The following is a 25,950-nucleotide window of genomic DNA, read 5'->3' on the forward strand; positions in this document are numbered from 1 at the left end:
TACGATTCCCAGAACCCCACTCACTTCCTCTTGTATAGACAGGATATAAATTGGGTGGAGTTCTGTGTCTAGCTCTTTTTTCCTTCCTGTCAAAGCTTTGGTGGAGCGCCGGCATTTTGAGCAGGTAGAAAACTTAGTCACGTGGTGTTTTGTTAGATAAGCTTTAAAAAAATAATACTTTAAGTGTTGGACATTAATTTAACCCAAATTTTTACTATTCTAAATAAACTACCACTATTATCCTTATAATTCTTAACTTAGCCTTCAAGTTATAAAAATAACAAAGGCTAACTGGTTGAGTCTCAACAAGAATCAAGTTAGGACTTTGAGACTTATCAGGCTCAGTGTCCAAACCAAAGACCAAGTTTTTCTTTGGTCTTCTCAGAGTTAAAACAATCTATAAAACAGTAATAAATAGTCACTAGTGTTTCTCAAATTGGGAAAGGAAAACACTAAGCTCCTACAGGTCTTTCCCTCCTTTCCTTCTACCTCAGACAGGAGAGACAGTCTCTGTGAGTGACTCTGCTAACTGCCAGAGACCAAATGCCACTCCCAGAGAGAGTAACTGTCACAGAAAAACCATTAGACTTGAAACTAATACTTTGGTTCAGTTCTGTTTGAAACTCTAATTCTTTCTCAAGCCAGCTTCTCTACTTCTTATTTCTAAACTAATAAAACAATACTTATTTTCTAATATCCTTATACCCTAAATGGTCCCCAAAAGGGAGCATTTCAGCCAAGATTGAAAGCCATGAGCTTCAATGGCTACTTGAGTTGATTCATGTGTTTGTCAACACCCTCTTCAGGGGGATTGTATAACTGTTATAAAATTCTCGTTTTATAAAAGTTTTTCTTGTTTGAGAATAATTTTAGGATAAAAAACTTGCTACCTCCCAGAATCCAGGAAGTGAACTACTTGGAGAAGGCGCCATGGAGATCCCTACACCTCATACTGCACTGAAAGAACCAAAATGAACTTTGGATTGTAGTGAAATTGAACTGGGTGGGTGGGTGAGGGGTTATAACATATTTATTCTTTATGTATACTCTTATGCTGAAGGGGACTGCCCCGAATTGGCTTTCCGTTAGTGCACCTAGCAATCATTGGTTTTGTTCTCTTTCCCTTTTATCCACAAATTATTATAATTTATAAGTTGGTTATGTTTAGAAGATCCATTGGGGAGACTAGTCTTCCAAAGGATCTCAAGGTGGATTGTGAAATTAGAATCTGTTACTCTAAAAACTATGATCCCCAGTAAAAACTACAATTCCCAGAACCCACTCACTTCCTGTTGTATAGATAGGATATAAATTGGGTGGAGTTCCCTGTCTAGCCCTTTTTCCCTTCTTGTTGCAGCTTTGGTGGAGCGGGCATTTTGAGCAAGTAGAAAACTTAAGTCACGTGGTTTTATTTTGTTAGATAATAAACTTTAAAAAATAATACTTAAAGTATTGGACATTAATTTAACTCTTACAGTAGTAGTAAGAGTGGTAAGAGTAGTAGTAGTAGTAGTAGAAGTAGCAGTAGTAATAGTAGCAGTAACAGTGGTAGTAATAGTAATAATAATAGTAGTAGTAATATTAATATTAGTAGTAGTAATAGTAGCAGTAACAGTAGTAGTAGTAATAATAATAATAGTATTAGTAACAGCAGTAGTAATAGTAATAGTAGTAGTAGTAATAATAATAATAATAATAATAATAATAATAATAAAAAGAGAAGGAAAGATACTGTTGCTCATCCTTCATTTTCAAAGGGAACCAATGACATCACAGGGCAAGGTCTAGACGTAGATGCACTCAATTAAGCGAGGCAGTGTTGCACAGAGTCATCAGGCTCACTTTTTCTTTTAGAATGGGGAGGATGGAAAAAGAGGAGTTAGAGAAGAGGAAGAAATCAGCAAATGGTTAAAAAGCAAAAGGGAAAAGCCAGGCTAGAAAGGATAGCTTTGTACTTCTGGTGAGCTCTGACTAGCAGGGTCCAATACAAGGTAGAGGAGGGATGATTAAGTTTATCAAGGAAACAGGGAAGGGAAGTGAGACCTAAGGATGGGAGCAAAGCAAATAAGAACTGGGGATAGGCACTGGGATTCCAGTCCAGAAAGGGGGAACTAAGGGAAATTCCATCAGAGTGCTTAGGATTTTATCAGGGCTGGAGAGGTATGGAGAGACCCTCGAAAGTTTTTTTTAATTTTTTAAGTTGCTGTATTTTACGATGGTGGCAATCATCATGGTATCACCCTTTGAGAAAAATTGCTACTGATGATATAATGTATACAAAAATGTTTTTGCAAACTTTTGAGTTCAATATAAATGCCAGCTGTTGATGATGCTATTGCCATCATCCCAGGAGAGAAAGAAAGCCTTTCTTCATTAAGTCAAGATTCTCACTACTATTTTTCCTGAAGGAAACTTACATTCCTTTCCAAATCGATGGCTCTGTCCTTGACTTTCAACAGCTCCATGGTGGCTTCTCGGTGACCAGGCTCCCAGTTCTCTTTGACCTGGTGGTTGATGGCTACTTTCCCTGCTGGGTGTTTACAAGAGTTCTGCAATTGTTTCCCATCTTCCTGGCTCTGTCTGAGGACTTCATATTCCTTTTTCACCTGAAGCATTCATAAGCAAAAAATGAACTTTAGAAAGAAGGAGGATGAATTTAGACAAAGTGTGAGGGCTGGAAACAATCACCCTAGCCCAGTATGGATTTCTGAGACTGAGTTAAATATAGGAAATGCTCTGTTGCCAACCTCCTGGGAAGAATGTGGGAAATACTTAATGGTCAAACGCCTGGAACTATGAGTTTGGTAATTGTTCCCCATCCTTTAGTGCTAAATGAAAGTATGTAACATAGAGAAGATGAGCTATGGAAATCAGGACTAACAGTGGATGGTGTAAGGGCTATGAGTGCATACTTGTGCATCTGAGGGGCAACTAGGTAGTCTGGTTAGGAAAACTTATCTTCATGAGTTCAAATCCAGGCTCAGATACTTCCTAGCTGTGTGACCCTGGGCAAATCACTTAACCCTATTTGCCTCAGTTTCCTCATCTGTAAAATGAGCTGGAGAAGGAAACGGCAAACCACTCTGGTATCTTTGCCAAGAAAACCCCAAATGGAGTCATGAAATATTGGACACAACTGAAACAACAAATCCTTTACTTCTGCATTCAGAGCATGGACCTCACCATTTTTAGTTCATTCTGTAGCTGATGATTTAAATTAACCGTCCCCTCCATCTGGGCCTGTAAGAACACAATCTTATCTTCTTTCATGGCTAGCGTCGTTCTGAGTGTTGATTCATTTCTGTTCTCCAGTAGTTTATATTTTCTGAAATCAGAGGATACAATAGCATTACATCCTGTCTCATTCCAATTTATACAGTGAGCTCAATGGGAAAAATTCTCTCCTGGTCCTTCCCTCTTGCTACCTTGGCCCCGAGTCTCACAATCACCCACGCACGCTTCCTTCCTCCCATTGGCTGGGCTTCCTCGGCTAAGCTACACTGTCTGATCCACGTGAAACAAAGGAAGGTCTGAAACTCACGTTGCAGAGCCCCCTAGCTCGCTGATGTAAGGGACGTGCGTGATGGTCATCCAGCTCTTGTCTCAGATCCCTATTAACCGTGAGCCTGGACAAATCATCCAAATTACAGGGGTCTCGATTTCCTCAGCCATAAAACAAAACAAGGGGTTTGGATTTTATATTCTCTGAGATCCCTTTCTAGCTCCAAATCCTTGGGTCTATTTAAATGAGATTGCTCACATTATTTGGTTACAATTCTAACTATAAGTATAATTCTAATCTCTCTGGGGCTCAATTTCCTCATCATAAAAATAGTTGGCCTCTAGAGAGAGTCCTGGACTTGGAGTTCAAATCCTGATGAGTGAACCTGGGCAAATCACTTAACTACGAGGGGACAAAGTTTCTTAAACTATAAGTAAGGATGGAAGAAAATAAGCATTTATTAATATGCTCCAATTATTACAAATTATCTCATTTGATCTTCACAATCACCATAGAAGGAAAGAATAATAGTTAAAATTTATATAGACTGCTTATGTGTCAGGCACAGTGCTAAATGCTTTGTCATTTTTATCTCATTTTGATGCTCACAATAACCCAGGAGGGTAATAGCAATAGCTAACTTTTCTATATGGGCAGCTAGAAGGCATAGGAGAAAGAGTGCTCAAACCTGTCCTCAGAGGCTTACTAGCTGTGTGACCCTGGGCAAGTCACTTAACCCTGTTTGCCTCAATTTCCTCATCTGCAAAATGAGCTGAAGAAGGAAACAGCAAAGTTACTGCAGTGGTGGTTGGCCAAGAAAACCCCAAATAGAGTGTTGGATATGACTAAAAGGACTGAACAATAACAACCAAAAAATGTGCTTATTATAAGCCAAACACTGTGCTGTGCTTCATAAAAATTTTAATTTTAATATAAAATTTAAAATTTTAATATTACAATGCTAATATTTTATTATCAATTTGTTTATGGAATATTGTTTTAATTATAATCTTTATAATTATTATTTGAATCTCTCAGCAACCCTGGGAATTAAATGCTATTATTATCTTGTTTTACAGCTGAGGAAACTGAGGCAGGCAGAGATTAAGTCACTTACTTCAGATCACAATGTAAATAAATATCCGAAATTACATCTGAATTTAAATCTTCCTTGCTGTGGATATAGAGATCTATCCAATGCATCACCTAGAGGCCACTAAAATAAGAGGAATGGATGTAAGGGCCTCTAAACCTTCTTATAAAGCTCTAAAGCTACAATTTTATGATTTAGATGACTTCTGAGGTTCCTCCCCAGCTAGTCAAGCTAAATTATAATCTTTGATATGCCTCAGATAGAGTCTCCTTTCAAATGAGATTCTTTAGATAGTTAGTGCTGCAGGATGGCCAAGCTGTAAAACTGTCATGCCAGCAATTAAGTAGGGATTTTAATAGGCACGTAAAATCCCAACCTACTTGCTACTGGGTTCCCTTGGAAGGCCCTTAAGGTATGAGGCTCTGCTTAAATGAAACAGGCTCACGAGCCCTCTGACCTCACTGAGCAAGCACAATGACAAGAACTCCTGTTTCTATAGTGCACCATCCCAGTGATGAGAGCCATGCTCTTTTTTTGTTTTTTAACACATGCCCTAAAAATCAAAACTCAAGGAAAACAAAACCGGCTGGGCAAATTCTGTGCGATATATTAAGCTTCAGACTAAACAGCAGAGGAAGCTGCTATGGGAGTTAATTTCCTCACTTGTCATCATTGCTGTTATCATCTCCCAGCAGGAGTTCTTTGTTCAATCCAACTTTTTCCAGTTCTTGGCTCAGCTTGTCTCGCTCACTGGACAACTGCTGGCTCTTCAGTTTCTCAAGGATCAAGTCCTGCAATAACAATATTCACATAGTTAACCAAATAATGAAAAGACACAAAAGACAAGAGATTCACTCATTAACCCACTGAAATTCTCTCTCTCTCTCTCTCTCTCTCTCTCTCTCTCTCTCTCTCTCTCTCTCTCTCTCACACACACACACACACACACACACACACACAAACACACACACACAGCCAATTTCTCAAATTTGGACAAATCTGGATTTACTACTCTGGTTTGACAAATGATAAAATAAAGGCGATAATATTGCCCCATTTCTCCCCAAACCCACAGCCAATCCCAGCCAAAAAAAAAAGGAGGGAAAAGTTTTTTCCACTGTTATCTTTTGATCCTACATCAACAATTCTTGGCTCAATATAATGCAAAATTTCTTAACAATTAGAACTGTGCAAAAAGAAAATGGACTACTTCAGGAGTTCATTGGAGTAGAGGTGAGATGACTACTTACTGGGGCAAACATAAAGAAGATTTCTATTTAGGTATAACCTAGATGACTTCTGAGGTCCCTTTCAGCACAAGTCTATGGTGAAGGTAACCTGGTGATATTTATTAAGAGTATAAGCTCCTTAAGAGGAAGGATTCTCTCCTAGGTAGCCTGAAACCTTCTCCATGGTACACAATATACACCTAAAAAATACATTTTGAATGAGTAAATCTGAATAAGTAAATTTTGTGGTCCTTGTTCAGTAAATGCCACATATGCAGTATTTTATTGTTTCCAATATCATTAACAATTATAACAATAATTGCTTTTTATTATTCTATGAAAATCTTCTAAACACTTATAAATGATCACATGTCTGTGATGCAGATCATAGGGTAAATGTCATTACTTCCATTTTAACCACAAGGCTCAGAGTTAAAGTGATTTGTCAATGGCCCTATAGGGAGTAATTTTTTAAGAACTGGGGATTAAACTCAGGTTTTGCTGAATCTGAATTTGGTGCTTTCCCCGCCATTCATTTATTCAATCAGGAAAAATCAAATGCCTAAAGTAGACAGAATATTGTAAAAGGGAATTCTTTGTTCTCTTTGAGTTTACACTTGTAAAAAGGAATTTTAACCTTTACAATATTAAGCTAGGCATTAGGGGAAATATAAAGTTTCCATAGGATCTCTGCCTACATGGAGTTTCTAATCTGATAGCTCATGCCATATCTATTTTTATGTATCATTTCTTTGATAATAAAGATTTTATGCTAATCTTTCCAGCTATAAATCTATAATTCTAGTTTGCTTTTAGTTTTCAAAACAAAGGTGCTGAACTTATGATTCTATCCTTAAAGGTTCCAAACCACTTCACCTCTTAAATCCCTGAATGGCCACAAAAGCATCTATTGCCCTAAAAGATTGAATGAAAGTTTTTTTGGGGTTGTGTTTAACTCAGACCTTTTGTCTTAAAACCAACACTAAATACTGATTTCAAGGCAGAAGAATGGTAAGGGTTAGACAATGGGGAGAGGTGTTAGATAACTTCCTCATATCTGGGGAATGTCTAAGGCCATATTTGAACCCAGGACCTCCTCTCTGTAGGCTTGGCTTTAAAACATTCCAATATCTCTCCTTCATAGGGGCAATCAGCGACTTTTAAGTTAATCAATCAAAAACTTAAGTACCCCTACTTAGTACCTTACCAGTCACTAAGTATGAGAGTTCATAAGTCACTTGCTAGAGTGGATGACAACTCCAGAGACTGATGCCCCCCCACCCCAGGCAGTGCTAGGCAAATTGAAAGACTGCGATTGGTTCTCATAAAGTGAGGAAGGGACAGGAAATGATGTGAAAAAAGGACTATAAAAAGTCCTGAACTTCCTGTCTAAGGGTCTTCTTGAGACTTCTCCTTGGGAGTTCTTCTTTGGAATCTCTGCTCCTTGGGACTTCTTCTTTGGAGGGCAGCTCCTTGGGGCTTTTAGACTTCAAGTGCAACTTGGAGCTTTGGGTCTTTTGACTGCAGTTTTCGGCTTCAGTACTTTAACTTTCATCTCTGGAGCTTCTTGGAGTTGGAGACTTTCCTGTTGGGTTCACTGCTGCCTTGGCGAGCTTAGCTCACGAGGTTTTTTCTGCATTGGGACCTTGCCTGGATCCTGCCCAGCTTGCTAGTGAGTGACTAGGATTCCAATGAGCTTCATTTCACCAGATCATCATTTAGGGGTAGGCTAGGAAATCTCCTTACCTCTTTCCCTTCCACATTTCCCTCTTTTTACTAATATCCCAATTAAACAAAATTGCTAAAAGCTGTTAATAGTTTTCCTGACTTAAAGGATAATAATTAGTGATCACTTTTTTATAACTCTCTTATTTAGTCAAAATCCCAATTTAACAATTATAATCCCCAAAAGATAAGAGATGGAACAAAATGGTGCCTATATCACCAGCAGGGAGCAGTCTAAACACTTACCTCTCTTAGTGTTGTGAGGGTTTTCACGTGCATGGTGACTTGCTTGGTAAGGTCCTTATTAATCTTTTCTAGTTCTTTCAGCTTACTGGAAGAATCCTTAAATCGAGCAATTTCTTTTTCTAGTGTTTTGTTTTCTTTTTCGGTAGCGGCTAATTTCATGGCGTTATCATCCAAAATGGCGTCTTTGAGTTCCACCTGTTGCCACAGTCGCTTCGTTTCCTTATCCAGTATTTTTTTGTCTTTCTCTAACTGGGACACTTCCTGCTCCAGCATCTTCTTATCCTTTTCAAATCGTTCTAGCTGTTTGTTTGTAATCTTCAGCTCATCCAGACTCCGATGCAAGGTATGATTTTGCGTTTCTACCTCCTCAAGTTCCTTCTCAAGCTCCTGAGTCTTCTTATTGCTGGATTCCAGAATCTGCTGAAGCCTCAAATTCTCGGCATTCAAACCCTGGTAACTGAGCTCAAGTCTCTCAGACTTTTTGCTCAGGGCTTTCAACAGATCGATAGTTTTCTGGAGCTCTTCCTTCTCCTTTTCTAGTTCCTTGTTCTCCATCTCTATCTGGGCCATCTTGCTACTCGTGAATCTCATTGTCTCGAGCATCTTCCGCAGCTCCAAGTTCTCCTCATCGAGCTGTTTGTTGTCTTGCTCCAGGCTCTCCAGGCGGACAGAGACGTTCTGCAGAGTGTCCAGTGACTTCCTCAGCTTCCTATTCTCCAGCTCTAGTCCTCCATTCTCATTTTCCAGGGCTTCGACTTTCTCTGTAACCATTTTCATGGCTGTCATTTTTTGGGCCAACTTCGTATTCTCCCTTTCGAGCCGGTGGAGTTCCTTCTCCATCGTCTCCACTCGTTCTACCTTCTCTCTGGCATGCTCAAAATCCTTGTGTAGCTGCTTCTTTTCAAACTCGCTCTTGTTGAGTTTGCTGCTCATCTCTGTTATGGTTTCGTGCAGAGATTTGTTTTCTCTTTCAATATCTTTTACTCGAACCTCTTTACTGACTTGAGATCTTTCTCTTAAGGACCAAACTAGCTGATTGAGATGATCTTTTTCTTGTTCAAGGTCTTTTATCTACATGAAAACACAACCAAGAAAAGAGATAATCCAAAGGGAGATTAGCTAATAGCTAGCATTTACATAGCTCTTTAATGTTTCTCTTTCTCTTTCTCTTTTTAAAAACCTTTACCTTCCATCTTAGAATCAAGACTGTGTATTGGTTCCAAGGCAGAAGAGCAATAATGGCTAGGCAATAGGGATTACATGACTTGTCCAGGGTAAAAGATCAGATTTGAACCCAGGACTTCCCATTTCTAGACCTGGCTCTGAAATCCACTGAGCCATCTAGATGCCCTCACTTTTTAATGTCTCTAGAGTGCTTTATAAATATCTCATTTGAGCCTCACATTAATTCCTGGGAGGTAACTGCTATTATCCTCCCCATTTTGCAAATGAGGATACCGAGGTAGATAAAGTTAAGTGACTTGCTCAGGATTATCCAGCTAGAAAATATTAGAGGTTGGATTTGAACTTGGATTTTCCTTACTCCAAGTCTGTCACTCTAACCTTGGTACCATCTAGCTGCCTCAGATTAAGTAAGATCACAAACTGAGGGCTAGTTCATTTTTCTCATTTTATAGATGAGGCTTGGAGAAGGTAAATGATTTGCCTAAAGTCAAATAGATATCAAATATCTATTATCAATGAATTACTATCAATTAATCAATCAATCAATTAATATCAAAAGTATGATTTAAAACTCAAATTTAAGCATCGGCTATGGGGTGGGGGGAGGAGGTCAGGGAGTGAAGGGGAAAGTAAGAACATGAATCATGTAATCATCATTAACTTTTCTAAAAAATAAAAATTATTTAAAAAAAATAAAACTCAAATTTAAGTCGAAACTAAATGAGCTAGAATTTGGTAGTGACAGGGCCATTATAATTCCCAAACGCTCTGCCTGAACTCTAGTTTCCTCTTTAAGATGTGAGCAATTCTTAACTTAGGATCTGTGAAGCTGTTCTTTTTTATTCTGTTCTAACTCTATGAATGTCAATGGTTTCCTCTGCCAATCAATATTTAATAAGCATTTACATGCCAGATACTATGCTAAGCTCTGGTCACTTACTTTGACCCAAAGGATTACTCTGGAATCCCACATGGTTTATTTTATACAATTAAAAACATCTTTCTGAGAAGGAGTCTATAGGCTTCCCCAGACAATCTTCCCAGGAAACCAGGACACCAAAAAAAAGAACCTCTGCAATATGGTAATACTATATACCTAAGTGGGATAAACTGAGAAAATTATGATAGCACAGTAGATAAAATAATGAATCTGGAATAAGGAAGACCTACGTTTGAATGCAGCCTCGGACATTAACTAGCTATGAGTCCCCAAGAAAATGGCTTAATTTCCACCTGCGTCAGTTTCCTCAAATGTAAAATGTGGATAATAATAGTAATTATCAAAAAAACAAAAATAAAAAATTTAGGGTTATATGAGAAGATATTTGTAAAGTGTTTTGCAAACTTTAAATTATTATATAAATGCAATTTAAACAAATGCAATTATATAAATGAAGATGAGGGTGACATAATAGGTTAAAATGTTTTCTCATCTGAAAGTCTAATCATTGACATACTCACCTCCAGAGGCCAGTAAATAAGTGCAGAAGATTTTGCTAAAATTCTCCCCTGGTTTCGGGAAGGGGTATTAATATCAGAGCCTTAACATGGGGCAAAGGGAAACTGGTTGACTTTGGATATGAGGCCGGTACCTGTCTGTCTTTATCAGCCTTCTGGGTCTCCATGTCACCCTGAAGCTGCTCCTTCTCTTTGATCAGCTCCTCGCTTAGGGTCTCCAGGTCTTGGTTGCTTTGTTTTTCTCTTTCAAGCTGAGTTTGTAACTTTTCAATCTTCATGAAAGCCAAGAGACAAACAAAAAAAAAAAAAAAAAAGAAAAGAGAAGAATTATTTTAAAATGCTCCAGCCCTTCTAGATCAATACCACAGTAACAATTTCCCCTTCTAGATCAGTTATCACAGGAACAATGCTTCCTATGGAGAACCACCCTAAATCTTTCCTAGAAGCTAAGCGGCACAGAGGATAGAACTCTGGGCCATGATTCAGGAAGAGCTGAGTTCAAATCTTGCCTTGATGGTGCATATTCTCATATAGGAGCTACTAAGATTCCTGGCAACTGGCATCTAAGTTTCATCCTATAGATCTACTTTTCTTTTCAGGGATGGAAGCTTTCCTTTTGAACTAGTATCTCCATTCCTCACATCTCTTATAAGTTATTCTATTTTTTAATTAATAAAATTTATTTACAAGTGTCTCTGTCCCTCCCTCCCCTGCCAACCTCACAGAAGGCATCATCCGGGAGGCAAATATGTGTATCTAAATTTTCTTTCATGTTTCCAGTTTTCATTTCATTCTCTGGAGGTGATATTCACAAGTTATTCTTCAAGTATTAAATCTATAGCTGTGTATAATGTTCTTTCGGCTCTATTTATTTCATTGTTCATTATCCCATGTAGTTTTTTTCAAGTTTTTTTTTTTAAATTAGGCTGCTCCTCATTTCTTGTGGCACAATAGTATTCCATCACAAGCATATACCACAATTTGTTTATCCATTCCTGAACTGATGGGCATCCCTTCGGTTTCCAGTTCTTTGCCACCATGGACAGAGCTGCTACCAATGTTTTTGGAAACATAGGTTCTCCTTTTTCCCTGATCTCTGGGAAACAGTTGGGTCTAAGTATACACAGCTTTATAATTCTCTGTCTAATTCCAAATTGCTCTCCAAAATGCTTAGTTCAATTCACAGCTCTACCAACAGTAATATATTAATAGTGCCCCCATTTTTCCACCTTCTACAGGTGATTCTAAAAGGTCTACTTTTGTTCAATATAAAGAACTTCCCAACAATTAGAGTAATTAAAAAAAACAAACTCCTTCCTTAGTTCCTTTACGATGGGTCACTCAACAAATTAGGTGTTTAAGAAGAGAGAAAGTATTGATTAATTGTTTTACTTTTTAAGAAATGGCCTTAAAAAAAAAAAAAAAAAAGAAATGGCCTTGTAAACTTTATTGGTTAAAATCTGAATGCTTTATCTCTCTGCAATATCTCTTATATGGTTCCCTTTCTTTCCAAAAACACATCGACCACACTAGTTTGGTCAATCCCTTACCATTTTTTGCTTAGACTTTGCCACAGCCTTTTTATTTATTTTTATTATCACACAAAACACACATATTGGTCATTGTAAGAACACACCAAAACCCCAAAACTAAATCCCTAAATACAATTAATGTGAAAGATAGTAGACTTTGATCCCCCGCCTTCCTACTCCAAAAGTTCTTTCTCTGGAGGTGAATAGCATGAGGATAACTATTTATGAAGCAATATACTGGGAGACAGCATGGTACAATAGAAAGAGCACAAGCTCTGGAGTCAGAAGACCTAGGTTCAAATCCCACCTTTGGTCCCTGCCATCTTGTAATCTAGGGACAAATCTCTTGACTTACCTGCGCTTCAGTTTCCTCCTCTGTAAAATGAGAGTTGGACTTAAGTGACCTCTGACATTCCTTTTTGCTCTAGATCTACAATATAAGAACCTCTGAGGACCTTTCCTACTCAAAAGATTCTATGAATCTTGAATCCTGGAATCCAGAACTGCACACAGCACTCATTTAAGCAGACAATATTCATTCATGCAGTCCTTGTGTCTGTGAGTGGCAAGACCATTCCTCTCACTGTCTCCCAGGGTTCCCCAACATGGACTCAAAAACCAAAAATGGAAAGCAAGCAGGACTAGCCCTTTCTCACTGTGAAAGTGGTTGCTTCAGTTTCCTTATGTCCATTTCAGGAGGGGCAGGGATAAAATTGGACCACATCCAACGGAGGGCAATGAGGATGATCAGGAGACTGGAAATCCTGCCATACAAGGACTGACAGATAAATCCTGAAATGTTTATAACCCTGAAGAGAAGAAGACTTAGAAGCAGGAGGAGGAGGAGGTAGGAAATATTATTTTTATTTGAAAGTAGACTAGATGAGGGATTCTCAACCAGAGCACATGAATTTGTGTACGTGCGTGTGAAACTCTTTTATCTTTCATCTTAGAATCAATATCTTTTATCGGTTCTAAGGCAAAAGAGTGGGAAGGGCTTGGCCATGGGGGTTAAATGACTTGCACAGAGTTGCAAAAACTAGGAAGTGCCGGAGACCAGATATGAACCCATGTTCTCCCAACTCCAGGCCTGGCTCTCTATCTACTGAGCCACCTAGCTGCCCTGGAATTTGATTTTTAAAAACACATTTCTATATATTTCAATATATTTTTATATATAAATATAGCATATATTTACATATAACATATTTTTATATATTTTATGATATATATCAATAGAATATATTATATATTTTATACATTAGATATAAAATATAATTTTTTATGTTTCAATGTAACTGGTTTCTTTTGTAATCCTAAATATTTTATTTTATACAGTCAAAGACATCATTCTGGGGGCAACTAAGTGGCTCAGTGGTTTGAGAGCCACACCTGGGTCCAAATCTAGTTTCAGACACTTCCCTAGCTAGGAGACCCTGGGCAAGTCACTTAACCCCAGTTGCCTAGCCCTTACTGCTCCTTCTGCCTAAGAACCAATACACAGTATTGATTTTAAGATAAAAGATAAGGGTTTATTTATTTTTTAAGCATTCTGAAAAGGTCTACCATTTTCACCAGGCTGTCAAAGGTGTTTATGATACAAAAAAAGGTTAAGAACCTGTAGATGTAGGCTTATTCTGTTTGGTCATAGAAGGAAAAACAGGAAGCAATGAAAGAAAGTTTCAGAGTCAGATTTTAGGTTAATGTAAGGACCAGAGACTTAAAGCTGGAGAGGACTTTAGGAGGTAATCAGGTCTGATTTTCTTTCCCCTCTCCTCATTTTGCAGAGGAGGAAAATGCCCAGGGTCATCCAGCTTTGTAATTATGAAGCAGGATTCCTCCCACCAATCCAGCACTCTATCTTGTAAACTATCTCGTCTCCTAATAATTAAAGCTGTCTGAGAATGGAATGGTCCACTTCTGGGGATGGATAGCTTAATGGAGATCTTCTAAATCAAAGTGGAGCAACTACTTGCCAGGGACACTAGTGATGTAACTGATGCTTTAGATGACAGTTAAACTAGGCCTTCTCACTGTGGAAAATCTACAATTCTTTTATTTTGTCCGGACTACTCAGACCTCCTTTACCTTAAGAATATATGCCCCACTCAATGGCCTTCCTCAGTTTCTCAAGCATTAAGTTTGGAGATCAGTGCTTTCTAGACAGCTGGATGGCGAGGTTTCTAATACCTGTCACTGCCTCGGATCATCATGTCAGTGGTCTTCTCCCCCATTTTATTTATTACAAACACTCTCTAATTTATAGCCACTCCCTGTTTCTTTTTGAATCACCCACGTGTTACTTTGCTGTTGAAGAACCAAAAGCCAAGGGTGGCTCGTGTTATTTCCTCCCTTTTTCAAAACCTTTGGGGTTTTTAAAATGTGATTTCATCCGAGTTCAGGCTTCCTTGTTGCCGTTGGTGGCTTTTGCCTCTTTCCCCAACCCCCCACCTCCCCACCCTTTTATGGTCCTCCGCCAGAGTCCACATTCTGCTGCATAGACCACAAAGCCCCAGGGAGGTTTGCTTTCGTTTCTGGTGATGAATATGTTGGCTGTTCTCCTCAGAACTTAAGGAAAATTAATTTCTGTTAAATGTGCCAGTTCTGCTCCACCAGAATGATAAGATTTTTGTTTTTCCTTAAATCATCTGCTCTGTCTAGGTTATAATAGTTGGTTCTGTGTTTCCAGAGGTGACAGATGATAAAAAGAAAAAAAAAACTCACATTAAAACACCTGGAAGTTTCTTCTATCTTTTAAAAACTGCCACTAAATACTCAATTGTACCCTGCAGATTCTTCCTGTTTGAACTAGGGTGTCTTCTAGTGCCAGGTCATGTGCATGCCAGGAGGTAAGACTCCTGAGAGCCCCTGCTGCCTTCCCTGACCTTCCTGTCCTAGAAGTGGGGGTCTCACTGTCTACCTCTCAGCCCAGTGAAACCCGGGACCTTCTCCAACATTCTGCTGCCCTATAGACAAGATCTCTCCCATCTCCTGACACAGAGCAGGTACTTTTAATAAATCAATAAATCCTTCCTTTAAGTAGCTACCTCTGATGACCGAAAGGCACTTGCTCCTCATTTCTGACCCTTAGAATCTGAACTCGCCTCAAGGATCACCTCCTAAATGAAGCTTTTCCTAATTATTACCTCCAGCAGCAAGTGTTCCTCACCAAACTACCTCCCATTTGTTTTGCACGCAAGCACACATACATGCTGTCTCTTTCAGTAGGACATAAACTTAAAAAAAGTTTTTATTTTAAAATATTTTTCCATGTTTCCATGATTCATTTTCTTTCCCCCTCTTCCCTTCCCCCACTCCCAGAGCCAACAAGTAATTCCACTGGGTTATACAAATGTTACCACTTGATACCTATTTCCATATTATTCTTTTTGCTATAGAGCAATTTTAAAAGTCTCAACCCCAAATCACATCCTCATATATACATGTGATAAGTCATATGTTTTTCTTTTGCATTTCTACTCTCACAGTTCTTTCTTTCTTGCAATGTAGTTAGCATTCTTTCCTGTAAGTCCTTCAGGAATGTTCTAGATTATTGCATTGCTCCTAGTAGCAAAGTCCATTACTTTGGATCATTCCACAATGTTTTACTTTCTGTGTACAATGTTCTCCTGGTTCTGCTCATTTCACTCTGCATCAAGAACATAAACCTCTTGAGGGCAGAGAATGTTTCATTCTTGTATCCCCAGCACCTAACAGTGCCTTGCACATAACTGGCATAGAACAAATGCTTGAAAGGTGCATTTAGTTTAAGGCTTATAAGTGCTTCTTTAAAAGTGTATTTTGTTATTATTTTTTTAAAGATTTTTAAATTCCCCCCCCCCCCATGGTTACAGGATTCATGTTGTCTCTCTCCCTATGAGGTGCTTTATTGACAACAATCTTGCAGAATTAATGCAAGCAAGATTATTCCCATTTTAAGCAAAAGAAAACTGAGTGAATGAAGCAACTAAATATGGTTATCAGGGCCAGGGATCAAAGCCACACTTTCTAATTCCAGAAACAATGTTTCTAAATTATAGGAAGCCATTTTTTTTTCTTTTCAAATATTCACTCACAGCTGAACACAGGTTGCCTCCTTTTACCTTTACTGGCTTTAGAACACCTAAGATACTTGACTACAAGAGTTTGTCCCCTCTCCATAGACCTTCGTTCCTCTGACTAGTGAAGGATCATTCGTTCTGACTCAATATATAGATTTCTTTTTTTTTTTTAAATATATAGATTTCTTAACAATCAGAGCTGTGCCAAAATGGAATACACTGCCACCATCACCATGCTCCAGGTTTCTGTTTGCATTTACATGGCAATGCACAGGTATATCCTCATGACAATCCTACAAGGTAGGTGCTGTTATTATCCTCATTTTAACAGTTAAGGAAATCGAGGCACACATAGGGGATGTGACATGCCCAAAGTTAAGTGTCTGAGGTCAGATCTGAGCTCAGATTTTCTCCAGGCTCTATGTACTACACCACCTAGAAACCTTACTATTCTCATTTTATTTCATTCATTCCTTACCTGTTTATGCACCTGATTTTTTCCTGCTATCATGTCCTAGCAGGCTTCTCACTCTGAAAGATGCCTCTGCCCTTGTGGCTCCTTTCTTTGATGTGAGTTCTTCCTAGAATCTCCATTTTAAGGAAGGATCTAGGCCAGCCACATTTAATCTTTCATTCTTCTCCCAGTTCTATTCTTGGTTCTCTAGATTTCTTTCTCTACCAAGTTCCCTTTGGAGTACATTTCCTTACCATACCCCTTATTAAACTCGGTTTTTGTGCCGTCTTTTAATTAAATTCTACATATATAATTAAATTAATTTAAATTAAAGTAAATTAATAAATTAAATTAAAACTTAAGCTCCTTGAGGCTATTCTTCTGTTTGCCTAAATGTTTAATAAATATTTGCTATCTTGACTTACAGATGAGATTTAAAGGTGTTAACTGTTTTGTTTTGCCTGTGGTCAAACAGCTCAAGGCAGGATCTGAACCCATGCCTTCCCTTTACTGACTCTCTGAAATGTAATCTGAAAAAGAATTCCTCCAAGGCTCTGTTTCTTCATTTGTTCACTGTTTATCTCAGAGAACTGTTGTAGTATGCTCAGTAGATCCCAGAGGAGTCTCTACCTTAGTCATTTCTCAAGCTAGGGAAATCATCTTTTAAAATTTTCTATATTTTATGACATATTCTACCAAGTGGGTAATCCCCTTTTCCCTATGAATCCCACCAACACAGCAAATCCTGATGGCTTTATTTTAAGCATTTTTTTCCTCTTTGACAATTAGAAAGGCCAGATGGAACTCTATCAGAAAATGGGAAATGGGAGGGAAACCCTCTGAGGAAGGGAAAAACCAAAGAACAAGGAGGCTCTCCAGCCAGCAATGAATGCCAATTCCTGTTTGTATAGGCAGGAAAGGTTGTATGTAGGGTGGCATGTGAGGGCAGCAAAAAGAACAATGGGAAATTGGAAGGAGAAAAAAAGCATTTCCAGAGACCTATAGAGAGGACAATAAGAAGTCCCCCACATGTTCTAGGATTACCTTCCAGTCTTTCATTTAATAGCTCAGTGGGGCTCCCTGGAACCCTATAATCCTTGTATTTCTAAATGTCAAATCTTCCTTATTTGGAACAAGGTTGGAAGGCTTTCTTCATCCAGTCATTTCCTCCAATAGGTTCATGCGGGCCTTGAGAACAAGCCCAATAATTCTGTATTCTCTGCTTTCATCAGAAGGTGAAAACAAAGGGGACAACGAGGTGGCTTGGTGGATAGAGAGGGAGCCAAGCCTAGAGATGGGAGGTCTTGGGTTTAAATCTAGCCTAGCTGGGTGACTTTGGACAAGTCACTTAATCTCATTTGCCTGGCCCTTACCACTCTTTTGACTGAGACAATACACAGTATTGATTTTAAAATAAAAGATAAGGGTTTAAAGAAATACATTCAAACCTCCCATAACCCTTGAAGGTAGTGGCTTCTCTATTTCTCTATTTAACAGATGAGAAAACTGAGGCAATGACTTTCACAGGGTCATCTAGCTAGTAAGAGTTTGAGACCATTTTAAAATTAGGTCTTCTTGACTCAAAATCCAACTCAAAATCCACTGCCCCAGCAAAAAAGCGAGGCTGCTTATAGCAATTTCTAAGTGTCCAATAGGAAACCTGAGCAAGAAGCCCACCACATATATACCCCAGAGAGCAGTTATATAAACAATGACCATCTTGTGTCTTTTCTATGTACTTTGAAAATCAAATGCTACTTTTATATGTACAATACCAGTAATATCTTTTTTATATTTTCATTTTTTGTCCATCTTTGTATTCTCAGAATTTTCAAATATATTTGTTTTTCAGATCCCCAGCAAAACAATGAAATGGATAAGGCAGGATGTTATCAGGCCTATTATACAGATAAGAAAGCTGAGGCTCAGGAAAGTGAAGGGAACTTGTTCAAGATCTCAGAGAAGGGCTGTGATTCAAACCAAGGTCTTTTGACTTTTAGTTCTACTTTGCCAAATTCTGTTGCCTCAAGTATAACTCAGTTTACTCATGGCTACATTCAGTCACGAAATGGCTTTTGTTCAGTGCCTCATTTTTATTTTTCCTAACAGGAGTTATGGTTTTTTTAAATTACTTTTTACTACATGAACTTATTCACTCTATATTATTAATTGTTCTTCCCCTGCTGTTATTTCCTGATTTTGTTATATATCCTTTCCCAGGATCTTGGTATGGGTGATGGCAAGGTCCTTTACTGGACACATCCTTTATTTTGACCTCTAATCTTATTTTAACGTCCTCACAGTGACAACTTTAATGTGTACTTGGCTGGCAGGGCAGAAAAAAAAGAGTTACCTTTCTGCTGAGTTGGTGGTTCTCTGTTTCAAGCTCCACAAATTTTAATTTGCTTTCTTCTGTCATCACGGAGGCATCTCGGAGTTCCTGGATGGTGTTCTGAAGGCTCTGGTTCTCCTTCTCCAGCTTCAAAATTCGACTAGAGGCACACTCGTTCAATTCAAACACAAATGACTTCCTGGATGCTAGGAAAAGAGAGAGAGGATCAGGTCACTCTAAAGCATCACTGGAATGCCCTGAAGTGAATCAATTCCACCATTGCTGTTTAGGTATCCATTATGGGAGATAGTGAGGAATAGAGGATCAGACACCTGTCACAGACTCAGGAAGACCCCAGTTCAACTTCTATTTCTGAGCTGAATTGGCAAACAGTATGATCCTGGCTGGGCAAGTCATTTAATTCGTGAATGTCCCAAGTCATTCTCTAAATCCATAAATTCCTGAACGGTTGCTGATCTGCTTCAGTAGAAGTTTCTTCACCAAAGCATTCCCAGCATGTATGAAATCACAGGACTAGACATAAATGAATGGATGGATGGATGGATGAATAAATGATAAATAAATGAATGGATAAATGAATAAATTAAGGAACGAAATAAAACAAAATCCTAAAGCCAATCATGTGGAGACTGGCATGAGAGAAAGCTGGGAAAAGCAAGGGGGTATTTGTTCAGCTTGTCTTCTATATTTGCTTCCAGGATCACCTTTAATCCTTAGAATTCCTAGCTTTTTTTAGAGCATATGATCCATGTACTATCAAAAATGTTTGTATGATAAAAAAATTGTTTTAAATTAAAATTAGAAATTAAAAAATAAAGTAGGATGGCAGACCTTGAATACTAGGATATGGGTTTAGGGCTATACCCGATAGTCAGTGGTAAGCTTCTGAAGAATCTAAAGCAAAGGGAAAGCACAATGGAGAGAGTGTCAGACCTGGAGATGGGAGGGCCCGGGTTCAACTCTGGTTTGGTCACTGTATGACTCTGGCCAAGTCACTTAACCCTCACTGCCTGGCCCTTACCATTCTTCCTCCTTGGAACCATGACACAGTATTAATTCTAAGACAGAAAGTGAAGGTTTTAAAAAATAAAAATTAAGTTCTCCACAATTGTGTTTCAGGGTACCTCTCCATTCTTATTACATTATCACAGACCTGAATCTCATAAAATACATTCCAGTTAAATCGGCCTATTGATATTCTACAAATCCCATCTACCACTCTGACTTCTCTCCTCCACATCTTAGAATCTCTAGCCTCTTTGGAGGCTCAGCTCAAGGGCCACTTCTTCCAACGAATCCTTCCTGATACCCTTTTATTTGGTGGGGCTCTCCCTCTGCTCCAATGATCAGGAATATACTTCTCTATATTTACTTGTTATTTAGCCCTCTATTAATAGAGAGACTCCTGGAGGATCAGGCTGTTTTGCCTAACAATATGCCTTGCATATGAGAGGTGTTTATTATGTGTAACTGGAAATCTTGTACGTTTGAACTACATTACCCAGGAGCCTACTGACTTCCTGTCATTACATGCCATCAGCATGTAGACAGGAGATAAATTGGAGGGAGCTGGACGTCCAGGCCTCTTCTCTTTTTGTGAGTGCAGATGTGAATATGGGATTTTTTGAACAGGTAGATTAGCTTGGGCATGTGGTTTTATTTTATTATCTTATTATTTATTCCTTTACTTCTAGTGATTATGAATAAATCTTACAAAAATATAATATTTGAAGTTCCTGTAAATTCATTTTAATTTTTACAATTAATATATTAATAAAGGCCTATTAATAATTTTAAATGCTTACAAAATAATAATTTATTAATTATATCTATAATCAATAAAAGTATGCTAGAATGGTCTGGAAAGAATTAAATAAGAGTTGGGTGAATTGGTTTTGCATAGAGTAATCACTTGTTAAAATGGTTTGCTGAAGAAATAAATAAATAATCATAGTTCCCTCTATATCCCCATCAGCCTCTACCCTGGTGCAAGGAAATAATACTTTTTTTTTCAGAATGAATCAATGATCAAGATTTAACTTCTGCTCTTCCACACTGGAATAGTGGAATACTTCTAATGAACTGATACAAGTTTTTATTCCTCTGAAGAGAAATAAATTTGGGATTTTCATAAAAACAACCCTATGATCACTTTAAACTATATAAATGCAAAACTGCTGGGCCAGTGGCAACCATACATGTTCTTTTTCAAGAAACATCTATTATTTGTCTGATGCCATAGCTTCCTGGTGTAATTCTGACTCCTTGTTCATAAAATCTTCACCAAGAAGATTTTTTTTCCCTTGGAAAGTTTTTCAAAAAGCAAGAGAGATTATAAGTTAGTACAGGTGGATGACTCAATAATTTGACTAGACTATTGTGCATATTATATTTTTGTCTTTGAATCGTGAGTCCTTAGTACTATGTGCTTGGCACACAGGAGGTACTTGATAAATGTTTGTTAACTTGTATAAAATAAGAAAAATACCCATTTAGTATATCTTAGAGTAGAAAAAAATGGCTAATACATCTCTCTCCACTTTGTTAAGTGTTTAATGGTCCTGGTAATGCCCAAAGCACAGGCTTCATTGGGATAAATGATCATTGGGGAGTTTCTTCTGACATTGAGTGTTCTTAGCCATTCACACATCTGACTAAGATGGCCTTTGGGCGCCATATTGACTTTCACTAAGAATGCCATGGGAGTTCCCATATGGAAAGGGAGTGACATAGTAACAATCTATATTTCACACTCCAGAGAGAAGGCTATTGAACTCTGTATTTTCCAGGGGTGGGAAGGGAATAGAGAGAGACAATTCCAAGCAGCATTTAAAGATAATGAGGTTTTTGGGGTTGAATTATCAGGATTTGTGTGGTCTCCAAGGGAAATGATGTCAGACTTAGTTCCACTGGGATGGAAACTGAAAGGCCAGTTTAAGAGTGAGTCACTGACTCCTGTGGCTATTTACCATCTGAAAGGTCAGCATTCTTGGACAGCTGTTCTAACTCCCAGCCCAGGTGGGCAGATTCATTCATGCTCTGCTTCTGGGCAATCTCCAGAACCATGTTTTCTTCCAAAAGCTCTTCGATTCGCTTCTTATCTGCGTCCCTGTCCTAGGGAAGAAGGAAGAACAAAGCGCAAAACTCAGCAGACAGAGGGACCACCAGTTCTTGTCATTAACAAACCAGCTGCTCCTGGTGAGGCAGAAACATGAAACATTTCACAGAGGACCTGTCTTGACAGCTTTAGAGAAAAAAGGAATGTAGGGATAAGGAGAAATTTAGGTGGTAAAAAAAGAGAGGATATAAATAAAGTCGTTAGAAGAAAAGGGTGAAGGATATACAGCAAGACCCAATATATTTGTCAAATCTTAACTGTGTGTTCTTCATATCAAAAAACTATGCCTAGGGGGCAGCTGGGTGGCTCACTGGATTGAGACCCAGGCCTAGAGATGGATTCAAATCTGGCCTCAGACACTTCCTAGCTGTATGACCCTGGGCAAGTCACTTAACCCCAACTGCCTAGCCCTAACCATTCTTCTGTCTTAGAAATAATACACAGTATTGATTCTAAGATGGAAGGCAAGGATTTAAAAAAAAAAAAGCCTGGAAAGAACCTTGCACATGCCTCAAAGAACACACAGTAAATATTTGCAAGTTATATCATTTAAATAAAGAGTGGTGCCACTTTTCCAGGTAATAGTAACTTAGACTTCCCTGGTACCTTATAGGTTTATAAAGCACTTTCCTTACCGCCACCCTAGAAGTAGTACAAGTTTTATTATCCCCATTTTACATATGAGGAAACAGTACAAAAGAAGTAAAACGATTTCTACTTAATAAATACATTTCTTGAAGGAAGGGACAAAATTTGCTTTTCTTTGTATCCCCAAGCATAGAGCTTGGCATATAATACAAAATAAATGTTTGTTCATCAATTGCCAATTATCCCCCAAACAGAAAATCCTACTGGGCTAGGATTTGAAACCAGATCTCTTGACTCTAGGTCATAAAATGAGACTTTAAAAAAAAAAAAAAAAAAAAAAAAAAGGTTAAGGAGTGGCAACAAGATAGCTCAGTAGATAGAGAGCTAGGTCTGGAGACAGGAGGTCCCGAATTCAAATCAGATACTTCCTAACAGTGTGACCCTGGGCAAGTCACTTAACTCTAACTGCCTAGTCCTTACTATTTCCACCTTGGAACCAATACTTAGTATCAATTCTAAGACCCAAAGGTAAGGGAACTTTATTTTAAAAGGGAGAGGAGCTTAAGAAAAGGATTCTTAATCTGTTTTTTTTTGTTTTTGTTGTTTTTTGCCATGGAATCTTTTGGCATTCTGGTGAAAGCTATGCACACCTTTTGGATTATGTTCTTAAAAACATAAAATAAAATACATAGGATTGCAAAGGAAACCAATTATATTGAAATATAGTTATCTATTTTTTTTAAGTTGAGAGATTCTAGATAAAAAAATCCCTAGTCTAAAGTCACCTACCTATTAGTACATAATAGTTAGCTTAGGACATGAGAACCTCTGAAAATACATTTCAAAGATATCTCTTTTCTGCACATACAATTAATTTCTCATTTCTAAGGTAGAGAACACCATAATGCAGGCTTATTGTATAAATATTTCCTGCTCCTTTTCTTTGCTACATAAGAAGACTAAAAAACCATCAATGAGATCTGTGACTTACAACTAAGTCCATTCCATACATTCTATACAACAAGAAAGTGTTTTAAAATGTTTGTATACAGATATATATATATAAAAGACTGAATTTCTAATCAAGTTGTCAAGCTTCTAAACTAGCTGACCTAGGTGTTATGAAATGGCAAAAGGGTCAGTTTCAGAGATATTTAGAAAGACTTGTATGAATGGAGGAAGAATAAAGTGAGCAGGGCCAAGAGAACAATTTATACAAGAACAACAACACTGAAAGACAAATTTTCAAGGAGTTAAGAACTCAGATCAAGGCAATGACCAAACGTGATTCCAAAGGCCACATAAAGAAGTTATCCATCTCCTGACAAAGAGGTTCTAGATTAGGGATACAGACAGAAACACACTGCTTAGAGCCAATGTGGGAATTTGCTTTCTTTGACTATGCATCACTGTTTACAAGCTTTTTGAGTCAGAGGCTTGGGGGATATGAGAGAGAGAGAGAGAAAACGTAGCTGCATCTTACTTGGAAAAAAAAGATTAAATACAAAGGGGGGAAAAAGTACATTATAAATGAGTTGCTATTACTATCAGAGGTCTATATCCTCTAGTAAAATTAAAAAAAACAAAACAGCTAAATTTGAAGGGTTGAAACTCCCCACGTATAATTTAATTATAAGGCTTCATTACCAATTCCACATCATGAAGTTTAGATTTCAGTTGCAGGTTTTCCTTTTCCAGTTCATGGACTTTATCACCTCGGGCTCGAGAGGCCGTCAGTTGTTCCTCCAACATTGCCTTGGTTTCGATTAGGATGATATTATCCTCCCTCAACTCCTAAACAGTAAAAACAAACATGATACATTTAGGTAAAATAAGTTCTTTATTGAGAGCCTTCCCCTTCTACCAATTCCAGTAATTTTGGTAAAGTGAATCTCAATAAAAGACATCCAGGAAATACACACACTGCAGGTGAATAACATTTGATCATTTATTTTTAAGTTTCTAAAAAAATTTTGCCATGGTTACAAGATTTGTGTTTTCTCCCTCCCCTCATCCCTCCCCCTCCCATAGCTGACAAGCAATTCCACTGGATTATACATACATACATACACACACATATAAAATCATTCAAAACCATTTCCATAATATTCATCTTTGTAAAAGAGCCAACCTTTAAAACCAAAACCCTAAATCACACACCCATATAAACATTTGATCATGAACACTATTAAGTCAATTCACATGAATTCTCTACATTTTAAAAAATCCTATTTGAGACATACCTTTTCAAAATGGACATTTATTCAGACTAGAAAAAAATTGTGAAAGAAACTTTCTTGAAGATGATCATCAGATCATTTAATCATATTATAATCAGAGGTGACCAAAAATGTATTAGATAACAAGGTTCTGTGCCAGGCATGGGAATACAATTTAACCAATCAACCAACAAGAATGAATTAATTCAGTGCCTGGCATTTAAGCAGCTCAATGGGCATGGAGTCAGAAAGACTCATCTTCATTCAAGTTCATTCAAGTCTGCCCTCAGATGCTCACAACCAGAGTCACTTTGGGCAGGTCATTTAACCTCGTTTTTTCTCAGTTTGCCACAGTTCCTCATCTGGAAAATGAGCCGGAGAAGGAAGCGGCAAGCCACTCCAGCATGTTTGCCAAGAAAACCCCAAATAGGGTCACGAAGAGTCAGACATGACTGAAAAACGACTCAAGGAGAACGCATATGCCAGGCACTGTTGCTAGGCACTGGGGATGCGGATACAAAGAATGATACAATCCTTCTAAAACAGCTTCTACTATATAACAAGGGGGTGACAAGCTAGGAGAGCATAAAGAGTAAACAGAAAGGGAAGAAGTATCAAGTACTCGTGGAAGGAGAGAACTAGAGGTTGAAGGGATGAGGAAAGGGGCCAATAGAGAAGGTGGTGGCGGAGTTTTAAAGGAAGGGGAGGCGTTTTAGGCGTTATTGGGGCAAAGCTTTGGACAATAATCAATCCACAGGTACAGAGCTAGGCACTAAAGAGAGCTTACCATGACCCTGGCACAAAGGAGGCTCTTAATAAATGCATATTCATTGAGTGACTGAATGAATGCAACAATCCTTACTTGTATTTACTCACCTATTCACACTGAATGTATTTGTATTTGTACTTCTTTCCTCTATTAGAATGGAAGCTTGGTACAAGATGGGATTATTTCATTCATTCTTTCATTGAGATGCAAGGTGGTGTGGAAGGAACAGCACTAGCAGCTGGGGGAGATCAGGATTCATGCAAAGGAGAGTGTCTGAGCTGCATTTTAAAGGAAGAGAGGGGCTCTATGACCAGTGATAAGGTGGGGATACATTCCAGGCTTATAGGAGGCTATGGCAAAGGCAAGGATTAGGGATGGAGGAGGAGAGGGAGAGGGAGAGGGAGAGGGAGAGGGAGAG

The 25,950-nt window shown here is 38.2% G+C and overlaps 1 protein-coding gene across 1 annotated transcript in view; it reads right to left on the minus strand.

Moving 5' to 3' along the window:
• CCDC88C (coiled-coil domain containing 88C) overlaps positions 1–25,950 on the minus strand; it is a 249,078-nt gene that overhangs the window by 70,408 nt on the left and 152,720 nt on the right. Inside the window, exons 11-18 of the mRNA XM_044659995.1 lie at positions 24,192–24,338; positions 21,808–21,952; positions 18,839–19,023; positions 10,573–10,710; positions 7,796–8,866; positions 5,259–5,386; positions 3,184–3,325; positions 2,418–2,606 (exon numbers count right to left, since the gene is read on the minus strand). Of these exons, the coding sequence (XP_044515930.1) occupies positions 2,418–2,606; positions 3,184–3,325; positions 5,259–5,386; positions 7,796–8,866; positions 10,573–10,710; positions 18,839–19,023; positions 21,808–21,952; positions 24,192–24,338 (2,145 nt within the window). The remainder of the gene's footprint in view (positions 1–2,417; positions 2,607–3,183; positions 3,326–5,258; positions 5,387–7,795; positions 8,867–10,572; positions 10,711–18,838; positions 19,024–21,807; positions 21,953–24,191; positions 24,339–25,950) is intronic.

This window comes from Gracilinanus agilis, chromosome 2, assembly GCF_016433145.1.
Source record: "Gracilinanus agilis isolate LMUSP501 chromosome 2, AgileGrace, whole genome shotgun sequence".
NCBI classification, from domain to species: domain Eukaryota; kingdom Metazoa; phylum Chordata; class Mammalia; order Didelphimorphia; family Didelphidae; genus Gracilinanus; species Gracilinanus agilis.